Source organism: Toxorhynchites rutilus, chromosome 2 (assembly GCF_029784135.1).
Source record: "Toxorhynchites rutilus septentrionalis strain SRP chromosome 2, ASM2978413v1, whole genome shotgun sequence".
NCBI classification, from domain to species: Eukaryota; Metazoa; Arthropoda; class Insecta; order Diptera; family Culicidae; genus Toxorhynchites; species Toxorhynchites rutilus.
In genome coordinates, this window is record NC_073745.1 from 100185467 (window position 1) to 100202087 (window position 16621).

At 39.5% G+C, this 16621-nt stretch overlaps 2 protein-coding genes across 2 annotated transcripts; one reads left to right on the forward strand and one right to left on the reverse strand.

Moving 5' to 3' along the window:
- Positions 1-6521: 6521 nt before the first annotated feature.
- Positions 6522-7698, reverse strand: LOC129765978 (zinc finger protein 417-like). The gene is made up of 2 exons (XM_055766438.1): positions 6743-7698; positions 6522-6687 (listed from the first exon to the last, which is right to left on the reverse strand). The coding sequence occupies exons 1-2, from the start codon at positions 7696-7698 to the stop codon at positions 6522-6524; spliced, it is 1122 nt and encodes a 373-aa protein (XP_055622413.1).
- LOC129768100 (zinc finger protein 17-like) lies at positions 7613-11634 on the forward strand. The gene is made up of 3 exons (XM_055769521.1): positions 7613-8064; positions 10286-11280; positions 11336-11634. The coding sequence occupies exons 1-3, from the start codon at positions 7903-7905 to the stop codon at positions 11559-11561; spliced, it is 1383 nt and encodes a 460-aa protein (XP_055625496.1). The 5' UTR covers positions 7613-7902; the 3' UTR covers positions 11562-11634.
- The last annotated feature ends 4987 nt before the right edge of the window (positions 11635-16621 follow it).

Here is a 16621-nt window from a genome sequence, read left to right on the forward strand (position 1 = left end):
TATCTATGGTATAACCGCAAGGGTGACGTAGGACTATCGTTGATTTAGAGATCATTTGTATGAAGTTGAATCTGAATTCATTCTGAATGAATGAATATTTGGAGAACTTCGAAAACGAGAGCGTTACGTTGGAGGCACAAGGTTTTATGCATCCAATATTGGATACGGAAATATCCTACTGATGGGGAAGAATAATCTTCAGAAGCTATCCTGTTGATTGCGATTGATTGAAAAACCACAAAACCAAATGTATTTGGTCACAGTGTTACATGGATAGAAAACATTCAATTAAACTCTTTCACATGAATATATTTTGAAAATTCCCAAAGGAACTGGCAGATTATTTTCAGTAACGATTAGATATTTCCACATTTTCCTCGATACTGGAAGCCCACCAGTGGTTAATGCCAACTCGATAACCACCTGTTAATAGCACTTGATTGAAACATATTTGGTCACAGTGTTACATGGATAGAAAACATTCAATTAAACTTTTTCACATGAATATATTTTGAAAATTCCCAGAGGAACTGGCAGATTATTTTCAGTAACGATTAGTTATTTCCACATTTTCCTCGATACTGGAAGCCCACCAGTGGTTAATGCCAACTCGATAACCACCTGTTAATAGCACTTGATTAAAACATATTTGGTCACAGTGTTACATGGATAGAAAACATTCAATTAAATTCATTCACATGAATATATTTTGAAAATTCCCAAAGGAACTGGCAGATTATTTTCAGTAACGATTAGATATTTCCACATTTTCCTCGATACTGGAATCCCACCAATGGTTAATACCAACTCGATAACCACCTGTTAATAGCACTTGATTGAAACATATTTGGTCACAGTGTTACATGGATAGAAAACATTCAATTAACCTCTTTCACATGAATATATTTTGAAAATTCCCAGAGGAACTGGCAGATTATTTTCAGTAACGATTAGATATTTCCACATTTTCCTCGATACTGGAAGCCCACCAGTGGTTAATGCCAACTCGATAACCACCTGTTAATAGCCGCGCGTGTATGTGTGTGTAGCGATGTCTTCCCAGGGAACCGTTTGTGGCATCACTCTCCTCCTGATAGATTCCCTTCTGGCCTAGGGTGCACAAACAGGCTCTTGGTGACACCGTTCATCCGCGCTTTCATGATAAATAAAGAGCTTCACCGCAACAGCGACAACATGCTCCAATCGCTGTTCAATTAGAACTGAGTGGATTTCCGAGCGCCGCTCGCTTATATACCGATTGGTGATTTCAATAGCCTGTTTTGAAAGCAATTTTAAGACTATTGAAACAAGTTTTTGGATCAAAAAGTAACAAGTATATAACGCGTAGACATTTTATCTTTCGAATGAAGTGTTTATCATACCATTTCGTTCAGTTGTTTAGGAGCTATTAACGCTCAAAATCTCGGTCTCCGGCGTAACGCTTTCGTTTTCGAAACTTTGATTTTACACCCCGGTATAGAAATGAAAGACGTAGTCCTACGTCAATAAACTTAAAACACTTACTGGACAAAAATATGGTTGTCGTCAACAGTATTACCAAAACTAACTTTAATCCAGTTGCGGTGTACTTATCCATACGCTAAATTGTTTATTCTCAAACATACACAAATAGCATTATCCATTTCACATGCTCTGTAGCCTCATATTTTTTCAATAGTCGCAAAAACACGGTTATATAAAAGTGAAGAATTTGAAAAACCAATAATAATAACATTTCGTAATAACCTAGTGGCACTAATTAATTATATGTGGTATGTGTTCTCTTCCTGTGATTATCTTAGAATTTTCCTACGAGAGAATGTGTGCCCATCTATCTATTCTAGTCTTTTTATTCCACCATTGCAATAACAATCTTCACAATCAAAATAACATAATTTTCCTTCAAACACTATCTCACTGCTGCTTCCGCAGATTCTCGTCCAGAAACGCGCTCAGCATATGCCGCAATTCCTCGAGCACGTACATCTTGGGCAGACACGGCTTCTCGAGGGCATTTTGCATCAACGCACAGCTGTTAATACACGAATCCTGGGCGAAGAATGACCGAATCAGATATGCCAACAGTTGGTTGATTCCGCTCTGATAGAGCCAAAGCTTCGGCGTTCGGCAGCGGAACATCTTGACCACCGAGTACAGATCGAACAGTTTGGTCGTGAACACCTCTTCGTCAATCGCGTTCCGGGTCAGGTTGTGTGTGGAATATCGAATAAGAACATTAGGAGGAAGAGCTTTTTCTAATGTGTTCAAATTAACAAAAACTGACCTTGACATTCAGCTCGACAAAGTCGCTCAAAATTTATCCCTTGATGAACCAGTTGGAGATTTGTTTGACATCTTCGAACTCATTTAGTAGCAATTGCAAATAAGGGATCTTATCTATGAACAAAACAAAAACAGAAGTTAATTATAAAACTCGGTCAATTTGTCGAAAAACACCACCCACCGTTCACCCACAGTCCACGGCAATATGCTCCATGATGTCCTCGTGCGCCTTTGCAGAAACTTTTATCACTGAACCTGTTCCACAGCAGCTGAATAAAGAAGCGAAATAAAAATTTCGGTATCCATATCACTTGCAAATTCTGATTGATTCCAAAATCAACAAACAAACGTCAATAGCACACACATTTTAATACATGGGGTGAAAATTGCCTGAATTGTACTAGTATTAGTACAGACATGACAAAAACTGTCAACTCGCTTTTATGGCATGAAGCTTCGTGCTCCTCTTTTGGGAAATGATGGTGAGAATGGATTTTCAGGTGCATTGAACACATATCTTAAAATAAAAATTATGAATAAAAATTAACTTCTTCTTACAAAAAAGGTGTTCTTTATGAAATAGAGTAATACGTTCTTTTGCAAGTGGGGAAGCCTCCTGAACAATAATTGTGTTTGAATATGATTGTATATTACAATGATGAGTTTTAGTGAAAATATCAAAGAAATCATACAACAATGGTTAAGGAAGAATCAGTACCACGGGTTTTAAGCAATCAAATAACATGAAGTAAAAATTTTCATTGAAAATTTAAACAACTTAAAACTGTCTTGAGGTGTAATAATCTTATAGAGAATGATTTGCCTTCCCAAACCGATGTCTCCACCAGACGACGACACAATACTACTGTCATCGCTTATAATGCTTGTCCGGTCACCGGACATTGCAGTCGCAGTGGACGGCTGCATCACGGCGCCGTAAAGAGGTTGGTACGGTCGAAATTTGCCATTTGGGTTTCAAACCGGTCCGGCAGAAACCGGATAATGTGTAATCGCCCTTATGAATTAAATTAAATCGTACGATAATTATATATAAACATAAACATTCCCACCTTTCCACTTTCATTAAACACCTCGTAGTAGAAATCTGTCAGTATGCATACACTCTCCTACGAAACATAGTGGAAATAAATATATTCGTCGATGTAAACAAGCGGTGAAAAAGGAGACACTCGGTGAAAAAAGGAGATGCTCGTAGGCTAATCCAATTACTAGTACGGTAGAAAATGACAAGATTGGTTGCATTTACCAAAAAAATCGTTATATTTACAAATTATTTCTCTTAGTGTAGTTTTCATTTTGCGCTTCCATATTTTTCAATAAATATTTTTTCTGAGTGTATCCATTGACGTTCCCCTCAGTGTTTTTTTGGCGTTTGGCCCAGTTAACGAGCGGAATTCGCTAACTGGGAGGCGGCTTCAGCCCAGTTAGCGGACGACCACTGTATTATCTTTTACGCTCCCCCAAACTCGTAAACGAAGCTCATTTCGAATCAACGGCATTGAGTTTATTTTAGGAGTTCAGGAGATCGTCAAAGATAATGATTTATTTTCATCTGCAGCGGTCGTACGTTTTTTTTGTTCTGGGTTTGGATCGATTAATCGACGTAAATTATTCGTTCGCTTCGATTATTGGTTGTGCAGTAGTCGTTCGATTAATAATCGATTTCTGTAGGAAGTATTCGATTAATCGATTAATCGTTGGTTGCTTTATGAAATTTCATATCAATGACCGATCGTGTAATATGAAAAATGTAGCACAAGTGGAAGTGTAAAATTGTATATGGTAGCAGTTGTGTTAAAAATGATTTGATACATAAAAACGATTTCTTTCAATTTTCATAAATAAAAACCAAGGTGTGTTCCAGCTCGAGAACGGGTCGTTTGGTTTAAGCTGTCTGTTTTGTTGTGATCATTTTCACCCAAGGAAAGTTTATACGGCGAGAAAAATTAGAAAAGTGAAGAAATATTAGAAAAAGTGATTTCCTATATGCTCTACATATAGTTTTAGGTGTTGTTAGTCCAATTAAAATTCGCGTTGGGTTGAATGAACACTCGGAAAGTAAAAGTTATTAAAGAAAACTACCTTTTCCATTTGAAATATGTTTTCTCTTTATTGAAGCTCGATCGGTCTGCTAGAATATTTCAAGGCCATCATAGCAGAAAAATACCGTCTCCACGAGATCAGATACTCGGACGGCTCAAAAGGACCATCGGGAGTTAGATTTGGGGTAAGCGATAATAATAATAGTCTGATTTCCAGCAAGAAACTCGCGGACATCTGCCAGGTCTTCTCGGCCGAAGTGGCCGGCATCTTCGAGGCAACTACAACTTCATCTTCCAAGCCGTTGTTGGTCGTCTCCGACTCGGCAAGCGCCATTGATGCCATCGGTGCGACCAGGTCCAAACATCCATGGGTACAGGCCATCAGGAAGAACATATTGCCCGACACTGTGCTCATGTGGGTCCCCGGACATAACGGCATCGCAGGGAATGAAGCGGCCGACCAGTTTGCCGGAATCGGTCACACCAGACCGTTCTTCACTCGGGATGTGCCGCTTGACGATGTGAAGTTGTGGATCACCAACTCTTTCCGCACCTTTTGGACCGAAAGGTGGTTTGCAGAGAGGGGGCAGTTCCTCAGAAAAGTCAAGGGCACGATTGTCAGGTTTGACGATGTTAAAGGAATGAGAGAACAACGAATCCTGTCCAGATTGAGGACCGGTCACTGCTCGGTCTCACACGGATTCAATAGAGGACCCTTCCATCTACTCTGCGACCTCTGCCAAATCCACAACTCCGTCGAGCACTTCTTGTGTGGTTGCCCGAAATTCGATGATCTACGAAACCTGCATGGAATCAGCGGGAGTGTAAGGGACATCTAGAAGGACGATCCAGCAAGAGTAGCAGCGCTTGTCTGCTACCTAAAAGATGCCGAACTATTTTTTAAGATCTAGCGTCTGAATAATGGATCAGTCAAGAAGATCCTTGTTCCTTCCCCTCCACGATGAAGGGGAATAAGAACACGCCGGCATCTTCAACGGTACGGCTTCCTCTCCACTGGCCTGGAGCCATGGTCCGAGGACATCCATGCCATCTGGTCCAACAAGCAAACAGCAAGTTCTTTGTTAAGTCATGTCTCGCAAAAGGATTTATGTGTTAAATTTTTACGTCCAATTTTTATGTGATAATTTTATGTGCAATCTGTTCCTAACGAAACCTTGCGGTAATGCCGTCGATAAAGAGGCGAACCAGCCCAGGAGGCTGAAAACCTCTCAAATAATAAATAAAAAAAAAATAAAAAATTTATTGAAGTAACATGTTTTCACTGATGAGAAATAAGATTGATAATTGTGTTCGGTATTGATAATTATCTTATATTACATTGGTGAGTTTTTTTTTTGTTATTTCATCCATACATAACATAGGAGGCATCTCGTCCAGGATCGCAGAGGGCGGTTTTCATCATACCTCATTCCATTTCGGTATCTTTTATCTGATACGCACCATCCAACGACTGTTTACCATCCTTCTGTCATCATCTCTCGGAAAACAATGTTGGAGTGACAAACAATATCCAACAACCGAACAAAACGGTCTTTTTCAGGGCCACCAAATCATTATCAAAGTGTATAACGATGTAATTCTTCAAACATATCCAAAATCAACAGATAGCACAATTTCAGTTCACGATTTTGTCGAACACTGATAAAGATGTCTCCATCACATAGAACACATATATAATACGGAATGGTCGATTTTCATTAGAAGCTTAATTTCAGAAACACATTATGGCCATATAAAGAAATATTTTTTTCCAATTTTTTCAATTTTTTATGCCGTAACAACATTTCTGTGAAATGTATATTATGACCAAATTTTAGCTCAATCGGTTCCGTACTTTGCGAGTTTTTGACGCGTACACTAACGAAAACAACATTTATATATACATATATATATATATTAAATTTCCGGTTTCAAGTTATGCATTATATATATATATATATATATATATATATATATATATATATATATATATATATATATATATATATATATATATATATATATATATATATATATATATATATATATATATATATATATATATATATATATATATATATATATCCTAGTCTGTTGGACCAGATAAAATTTCCAAGGCATTCGGAAATGTTTAAGAGGTATACAATCAATGAAAATGGAACCTTTGAAGCAATGTTAACATTCTGGCTGATCATTTTTATCTCTAGTATCCGACACCGTCGTTTGATGTGTCCGATTATGTTGTCGAAGGTGATTCGCTGTTCTAAATCCTTTCCCACAAAGCTTACATTCGAATGGTCTCTCCCCTGTGTGAATCCGAAGATGGTCCTTGAGATATTCTCTGTTAAAAAAACAATGAAATGTGTTTCAATTACACAATTTATTCCGGCACTTACCCCACAAGAAAAGATTTGCCACAGAACGAGCAAACAAACTTTTTGATCCCCCGATGTTTCTGCTTGTGCTTGTAGAGATATTTGTTCGAATTGAAGACTTGATCACACTGGTCACATTTGTATTGGACATCCGCGTTGTGTAGCTTCCGGTGGACAGAAAGAATATCTTTGGTGCTGAAAACTTTACCACACACATCACACGGATATCGAATCAGCAAATGTTCTCTCTCGCGGTGCTGTCTGAGGTTCTCCTTCCTACAATAGGTTTTGTCGCAGCTATCACACTTGAATGGTCTTCCCGTAGGATCATTATGAACCATTATATGTTCCTTCAAACCTCGCTTCATTACTATCCCACAGATCGGACACTGACGAAGGTAATTGTAGCGCTTTTTTGCATCTTCTTTAATCCCTTTTCGATTATTTATTTTCTCACCATTATCCTTTTTATTGGGCCGTTTTGTATCGAGCAATCCGTGCATTGTTTCGAAACGCTCCTCTTCAGTAATCGAATCTATCATTTGATCATCTTCATTCAACGAATCATGTTCTTTATCAATGCATATCGCTTCTCTACCAAGGTATACCTGTTCGATCTTAACGCCATGTACGATTAGCTCCGAGTCCACACAAATTTCCTCTGTTTCCTCCAATGTTTCCACTCCACATTCCTTCAGCCGTTCCAGCAGTTGATAAGATTCACTACATTTCAACCGAAACTGGTGCCACTTCCTGAGCGAACTGACACAGGCGCTACAAACGTAATTCGGAAGACCATCGTTCTGGTCCACTTCGATGTAGACAGATATAAATTCCACCAATTCTGCACTAATTTCCAGTCCATTTTGGAAAATTTCCGTTAACTCTTCCGAGGCTAAGCAGCAACGACAAACCGATGATATATCCTCTTTTATGATTGTGTAGTTTTCTGGGACGACATCCGCGATTATATTCATTGTCAAGCTCCTCTTGGCGGTCAGATATCGCAATGTTAATGGTTTTATTTCACGAGCAGCTGTTTGGTGACATTTAAATGTTTGAATGTGCTCTAAAACGCTCTGACAGCGGTTTGTTGATGTTTCTTTCCCGGAGGTGTGCGTGTGAGTCTCGCCAAAACGAAACGGGAAAAAAATTTACAGTTCCTTTAAATATTCGATGAAATGAGCATAATGGAGTGCCCAAGTCCTGATCAATTTAGTCAGATATGTCGATTGTGTTTAGGGAGATCGGAGCTAGTGACAATCTTTGACTGGAACCCGAGGACAGGGAGAGCGATTCTCAGTTTCTTAGTGCAGCAAACCGTTGAAATGCTGGGTTTAACAGTGAGTACCCGAGTAAAAAAAAATCAGGAGGATTGTGTTTATTCCTCTATAATTATCCGCTACACGGCCGCATAGTTGACGTAGTATCATGTTAGGCTATTTGTTGTATATTGTTTTTGGATAGATTCGAAAAATTTCATTGTTAAACTCTGATAATAATTGGTTGGCCCTGAAGAGAATAATTTAGTTTAATTGATACATATTGTTTGTTCACTCAACCAGTGTTGGTTCAAGCGTTCTGTATGAATGAAAAAATTAAAATAATGAGTAAATGATGGATGAATAGTTTTTCCATTGCAATTTTCGCCTCAAACCAACGGAACGGGAACGAGCTAAAGCGTGAACGCGAATTTCAATCAAACTAAAAATACAACATATGTAACTCTATCTGGACAATCCGTTCTTAAAAATGCGCGAACAAAGATGGTGGTGATTGATTTTAATATTTGAAGATTTCAAGAATTTGTTCCAGCTTCGAAGATATTTTCAGCAAAACTGCTTTCAGATAGTGTTACACTTACGCTTGTATTAAACATTTTGCAATGCATGAACGGTATATCCGAAAACGATTTCGGAAGTCTTGAATCGGTATCTCGCGATGCAAGCTTACGATTATATTGCTTGGCCAAACTTTGTGACATTCCCCTTGATTCTGGGCCGCTTCTGAAAACAACCCCATGATTTTTTGGGAGCCGCTAAAGATAGTTGATTCGTTCTTGTCCTCGTGTAAACAATACAAAATATCAATGCATCTTCCATTCATCTCGTTCATTCGGGCCCAAATAATCGCCTCTTCAATCAGATCAATCACATCAATTGAATAGATCTTACAGATAACATTCAAACTCTCTTACAATACATTCGTTAATTTTTATATTCCAACCAAAATATACACTGGGAATAACTTATATTGTAGAACAACGTTTGTTGGGTCAGCTAGTTTGTTACAATTATTATAATTGTTAATGAGTACCCGAATCGATTGATGCGAATATCTAGTAAGTCGGTAAGTGCTCGCGATTAGACAATTTTCGTGATGCAACCGATTTCCGTTTTACAATTTGCACTCCCAATTTTCAATTACCGTTTTACAATTAGCACTCCCAATTTCTCAAGGAACGTTTGTCTGTTTCCCGAACGTTAAGACGACGAAGCGGTAAAGTGGACCGGGAACTGCGTCAGAATGCTATGCAGACTTTCAAAGCGAATCCAGGACTTTCGGATGTAGATGTGGTCAACAAATTCGGTGCTGTGCGCAGTACAGTTCGGAATATATGAATTCAACGGATGCATCGATGCAAACATCGATGTAATAAAGAAAAGGTTTTTGGGATTTGCAAAAAGCTGTAGAACGAATACCGTGCCCCAAAAGAGAACTTATTCCATGATGAAGTTAATGTTGCAGAAAACACACATGCGCATGATTCGTGGACAAAAATCGGATGCCTAAAAGGAGTTGAACATCGCTTGCATTTTCGTGTTTTTGATGCCCAATTTTCAATATTCCTTCTATGTGTCATACCTAGGTAAACGTCGAGCGAACTTTTTCTGATTATAACACAACAAAACTAAACATCTGAATCGGCTCAGCAGCGGCACGATAAGCGCAATCTAAGCGTTCGTTGAAACGCTCGAAACTTTCAACAATTAATAATAAGCAAACTAAGTTTTGCAAAAGTATGTATAAGTATTATCAAACATAAGTAAATTGAAGCTTAAGTAATATGTTTTATTCTAATAATACAGATTTTTCTTTGCACCAAATTGATCTAAAATACAGATAACGAACGAATTTTCATTCGAGAGAATTAAAAATCGCTAAACCTGTAATGTAAACTACAATAAATATAGAACATTTTTTTCAATAACATTTTATTCTGAATCAGATAGATTCTGATATATATTCTGAATCAGATAGACTCTGATATATATCCAATTGGAATCGTATCAATTCTGAATTGGCGGAGATTTGGTTACGCAATCTTTTGATAGGGAAGGTGGAAGGGAAGGTATTGAATTAGAGAGACTTTAAACTCTGAGAGTTCATTCGTCTCTTTGATCTTTTGATAATCCCTCGAAGTACATTTATACTTCCAATATTGAATAATCATACATGAATACATGAATGGTTAAACCGGTTGAGGAAGCAACTATTAAAATACCATAAAAACAAAAGTTCGTTGTAAAATGGCATTGAAGATAAACCTGTTGTCTTTTCCAGATAGAACCTTCGGATAGTTACCCAAAGAAAATCTGCATAATCTGCAAAGATTTTCTACGCAAACTGTACAAGTTCAGAAATCAGTGCCATGAAGCGAACGACCTGCTCGTGGAGCGCTTTTCTAGAAAGACAGAAGATCAGCTAGAAGAACAGAATCAGCCGCAGCAACAATCGGATCAAACTCGAACTGTTGAATTTTCCGATCCAATACGAAGATCAACCACCGCCGAAAGTTCCCAGCAAGCAAAACATGTTGAATCTACACCGGTTCGTGAAACGCACCAAGAGGCCGATTCCAGTAGCAGTAATCATGAATCACCGAATGTAAAAGTTGAAGTGAACTTTCCTCAAACTACAACTGTGGACGAGGAGGAATTGTCTGCCGAAGAGTACGAATATTTGGAAGGGGAAGTAGAAGAGCTGGAAATCAAACATATTCTTCCCCAAGATTCATCGGAAACATTAACCCAATATGAGTGCTTGAATACCCAGCAGGAGGACTCCGAAACGGATGAACAACAAATTGGGCTAGTTATAGACGAGGACGTCGATCCGGACGATTGTGAACTCGAGAATAGCGAGAAAGAGCCGGGCCCTTCAAAACCTAATTCTAGCAGAGGTCAATTATGCAAGGTGTGTGGAAAGCGCTCGACATGCATGAAATATCACATGATGTGTCACACAGGAGAAAGACCTTTTGAGTGTTACTTCTGTGACAAGAAATTCCGAACAAGTACCAAATTAAACACCCATGTGAACGGGGTCCATTTGAAGCTTAGAAACTATGCTTGTGAAGTGTGCGACAAGAAATTTTTAGATGCCGGTAATTTGAGAAATCATCGAGTTACCCACGGAGGTGAACGTAAGTTTATTTGCGATTACGGGGATTGCGGAAAGTCGTTCGCATTACCGGGGACACTAGCGGTTCACAAAAAGTCACATACTCAAGATAGACAATTTGAGTGTGAATATTGCTCTAAGCTATTTTTGTACAAGTGAGTTCTCGAATATTCATAATTCATTTGTCATTTTCACGGATATTACTTGCAGGTGGTTACTGGTGAAACATCTACGAATTCACACGGGTGAAAAACCATATGAGTGCAATGTTTGTAACAAAAAATTCACCACCATAACTCATATGCACTCCCATAAGAAGATTCACGATCCAAACAGGCAAAAACCTACCAGGAAGCGGAAAAAGACTGGGAAAAAATCATCAAATGAACAACGACAGGATTCCGATACTTCAGACTTCGTAGGATCCGAAAATTAATCTCGAAATTCATCATATTCCCACGACGATCACAACTGATAAGTTGACATAATTGTGTAAATAAAAAATAAACCTAAAAACAAAGAGTTCTTTTCATCTTTTCTATACGCAAAACATTCATCGTCTAATATAGTACTAGTATCAGCTGAATAGCACTGAAATTATTGAAAGAATGAAGAAATTCAGACGCTTGTGATTAACCATTCTCTTTCACGCTTCAGGTAAACAATCCCTTCCGCTTTCTTCCGTTTTGTTTTCATATATCGCCCTCCTAACTCACTTCGTGATTAGACGGGCTTACCTAGTGCCATAGACTCGCCTTGGCTAAAATATATGTAACGTGAAAATAAATAGATACGGAAATTAATCTCAGGCCGATGACATAGTAAACGCGATGTGAAGCGAAGCGATCACGTTTGTACGGAATCTGTCTTTTAGAGGCGAATGAACTGAAAAGTTAAACCCTCTTAAAGTCAAAAAGAAGAAGAAGAAGAAATCTGTCTCTTTCACGCTTCAGGCAAATAATTTCTCTTATGCTTTTATCCGTACTGTTTTCATATACCACTCTCCTAACCAACTTAGTGGCAAAACGGCTTCACCTAGTACCATAGGCTAGTCTTGGTTCATTCTTCGTGTAAACATGGCGCTTAGATGTATATCATAAGATGGGCTAATATGCCAAAAGCACTCTGTAGCCATCTTGAAAACATACTGTGTTTTGTTGACGTAGGAATACGACTAACCGGAAAAGGCAAAATGAAAATCTAGGCACCGAACATGTGGAAAAAATGAAAAATTTCGAACGCTTATTACTCGAGCATTACTTTTTTTTTCCAATTCGTTTATTTGTAAGGCTCAATCGCATAAGCTTTGCGGAGCCGCTAACTCAAGTTTTGTTTATACAAAAATTTCATCTTAAATCTATGTTTAGTAGGTTTCGACCGATTACTCGCGGTTTACTCGAGGTTAGAGGGGCAACAATTTTTGTGGGACGGGTCAGGTTAGGGTAAACTGACGTTACGCGGGACAGTCCCGCATTTCAACAAAATGTCCCGCGTAAGATTCCGTCCCGCGAAACGTCCCGCATTTGGCAAAAGAAACGAAAATGTCCCGCGATATCAATATATTTCAATATCACAATTGAAATTTGATTTTCTTAAATGGATGAATTAAAAAAAAACTTTTATTTTGCAGACTGTTCAAGAGCGCTTCTAATGCATCCAAAATTAACACGTTGAGCTGGTTTCATCGCACCGACATTAGGCTTTTTGTTTAGAGAGTGTCAACTGGAAGCGACAGCAACAAAATTGGAAAATGATTTTTATAAAAGTACCCTATTGATCCGCTGGAACCAACGTGAGTCAGACGAAAAGTTCATCTTTGGTCCTCTAGCTCGGTCAGGGCTTAACGTTTTAAAGACTGGGCGGTCTTACGGAAGTTGGCCGGAACCTGAACCATGGCCGATGAAAAGATTTATATCGGGGTGTTATTTTACCTTTTCGTGGTTTTGGGGTCGTCTGTCTCTCTATTTTGACCATTCGCCCAAAAGTTTCTATCGGGCGCAGCTGGGGCATGTTGAGAAGGTTGGTGGTCTTCGCGACAAGGTTTATCTCCAGCCGATCCATCCTCCAGTGATCTTTTGGCATAATGGGCTGATCCCAGGTTCGGCATAAACACCAAATCACCTTCCCAACTCCGGCAAGCACTTCGTACTATATATCTCTCCGTTCACCATATGACTCGAAAGAATAGCGGCTTGGACATTCCCTTCACGTCTGTCAGAGAAGGACCTTCTTCGAGAACTTGATGCGAATGATATATTCGACATCATCGCTTACCTGGGGAACGTAAAGTACCCGGTCCCCTGCCATTCGTTGAATTCTAGCATCAAGTACGTCTCGTCTTTCACTATGAGTACGAAAAGAAGTTTTTCACCAGCACCTCAAGCTACTCCTTCTGGGTGATTGCCTGCTGCTCAGATACGGCCGGTCTTCGTCAGACGCTTCCGCATAAAAATGTCCATTTCGGCCAGATTCTTCTCCACGGCTGCTTCGATCTCCCGGCTTAAGGAGCGGCAAAGAGATGATATTGTAAATACCAGATCGGCTATATCTGGCGGACACAAAGTGCCTCAGGATGTCCAACTCCTTCACTGCGGGGTGGAGCTTGCAGTATGGAAAAATCATCAAGTTGCTTGACAGTGCTGCTGCTGCGAATCAACAGCCTTGAATCATTTTTGTTGTAGACTTAATAAACGTAAGATTTAAAGAAAATTTGTTCCTATAAATTATCTTTCATCGCCATCCGAAATTAGTCCATTTTTTTGTGTCGATGAAAAATTAATTGGAATGTTCGAGTATTCCATTCGGTAATTTGAAGAAAATTGTAGAATTTAAGTCGTGCTTGCCAGGCGTAAATTCTCTGATTGAGCGAGTGATTTTCGAGCGTAAACAAAATCTAAACCACCGAAAAATCACAACTGAGTGCCGATACTCAGAATGAAATAATACTGATCAGTTTAGACTCGCTAAACTATGGTTTATGTTCACATAACGTATATACATAACGTTTTGTTTTTTGTGTCCCGCGTTAGACCTCTGACCATCTGGTCACTTTAGGTTAGGGATATGGATATGAGGCATCATTGTCTCAACCGAGGGTTGCCGCACGCACTGTAGCATTGTGCATAATGACCAGGGAGAGCATCTGGTGTTCGACTAGCTGTCGAGGGTGGGCGACGGTGAGATGAGGGGACAAGACAAACAAACTAATAACGAAAAGAAAAAAAACACAAAAGCATTAATTCTTATACTAGACCGTTTCACAAACATATAGATCAACTGCATATAGCAGATGTCGCGAGTTCCCAACACGTCTCTAACAGGAACATAGGGTTGTCTTCCTTGGACCTCAAGGGCATTCAAAAGGTACTCTCTGGCTGCGTAATTATCCGTACATTGCCAAACTGCGTGATCGATGTCATCGTAACCGTTTCCACACCGACAGACATTGTTTTGAACAAGATTTATTCTGTGGAGGTGCACATCTAGCGAGTAGTGGTTGGACATAAGTCTACTCATTACACGAATGAAGTCACGACTTACGTCCAAACGTTTGAACCACGCTCTCGAAGAAACATTTGGAATAATTGAATATAACCACCGCCCAAGACTTCCAGTGTCCCAATCGGTTTGCCAACTCAAGAGGGAACTCTGACGCAGTAATTGGAAAAATTCATCGTATGAAATCTGTCTATCAAACAATTCGCCTTCCTGGGCACTCACCTTTGCGAGAGTGTCCGCCTTCTCATTGCCGGGAATTGAGCAATGAGAGGGGTATGGGTCCCTTATAAGGTTAACTTATAAGATCTTTCGATCAGTGCACTCATCTGCAGCCTCACTTTTGTGAGGAAATAAGATGGGTGCCTACTAGTTCTCATCGACTGGAGAGCCTCAAGCGAACTGAGACTATCCGAGAAAATGAAGTAATGGTCTGCAGGATTGTTGGAGATCATCCCCAATGCGAAGTCGATTGCTGCCAGCTCAGCAACATAAACGGAACAAGGTTCCTGCAGTTTACGGAAGGCGCTCGAATTTTCATTGAAAACACCGAAGCCAGTGGATCCATTGAGGCGAGACCCATCAGTGAAGTATCTTTTCATGCAATTGACTTTTGAGTACTTTCGGTTAAAAATACGGGGAATGTAAGTTGATCGAAGCTGATCTGAGATTCCAAGTATTGCTTGTTTCATCGACAGATCGTATTCAATTGAGGAACTGCTGATGGTGAAGTGAGCACGGTCTGGAGTAAACGATGGAAGACAAATATCTAACGAAATATAGTGGTGGTAAATTCTCATAAACCGAGATTGTATATTTAGATGAAGAATTTTTTCAAAGTTTTCAATCAAAAGTGTGTTCGTGACTCCGCATTTCACCAGTATTCTGAGAGAAAGTTCCCAGAATCGGTTCTGTAGAGGAGTTACTCCTGCCAGAACCTCGAGACTCATGTTATGCGTTGAGTGCATACAGCCAAGAGCTATACGCAGACAATGATATTGAGTTCGTTCCAGTTTTAGAAGGTGACTTTTAGCTGCTGAGAGAAAGCAGAAAGAGCTATACTCCAGAATGGATAGAATAGTTGTTTTATAAAGTGTTATGAGATCTCCCGGATTAGCTCCCCACCACGTGCCGCAAATCGAGCGGAGGAAGTTTACCCTCTTTTGACATTTTTGCTTCAAATACGTAATGTGGGTATTCCAAGTGCATTTTGAATCAAACCAGACACCAAGGTACTTGAAAGTCAATGATTGGGTAATGCTTCTGCCCAAAAGCTTAAGTTGCAATTGGGCTGGGAACCGCTTTCGAGTAAACACTACCAGTTCGGTTTTCTGCGGCGGGAATTCGATCCCTAAGTTCCTTGCCCAAGAAGACAAGTTATGTAAGGAATTTTGCAATGGTCTTTGCAAATTTTCGGCATGGAGACCTCTGACGGAAACCACACCATCATCTGCAAGCTGTCTAAGCGTGCATTGTTCTGCCAAACAACTGTCAATATCTTTCACATAAAAATTATAAAGAAGGGGGCTCAGACATGAGCCTTGGGGAAAGCTCCCTTAATATCCAAGAATACTGAAGCCAATTGCTCCTTGTGCGCAAAGGCCAGTTGAATATCTGTAGAAAGCAACGCTAGACAATCGTTTGTTCCTTTGCTCTTGCGAAACCCAAATTGTGTACTTGATAGCAAATTATTTGTCTCGATCCATTGATCGAGTCTTCGAAGGATCATTTTCTCCAACAATTTTCTAATGCACGAGAGCATAGCAATCGGACGGTATGAGTTATGGTCAGACGCTGGTTTGCCAGGCTTTTGAATTGCTATTACTTTGACCTGTCTCCATTCGGGTGGCACAATGTTGTTTTCTAGTAGGGTATTGAATAAGTCTAGCAAGCGTCTTTTCGCGATATCGGGAAGATTTTTTAGAAGAACGAATTTAATCATATCGATTCCGGGTGAAGAGTTGTTCGATGAAAGAAGAGCCATAGAAAATTCCAGCATTG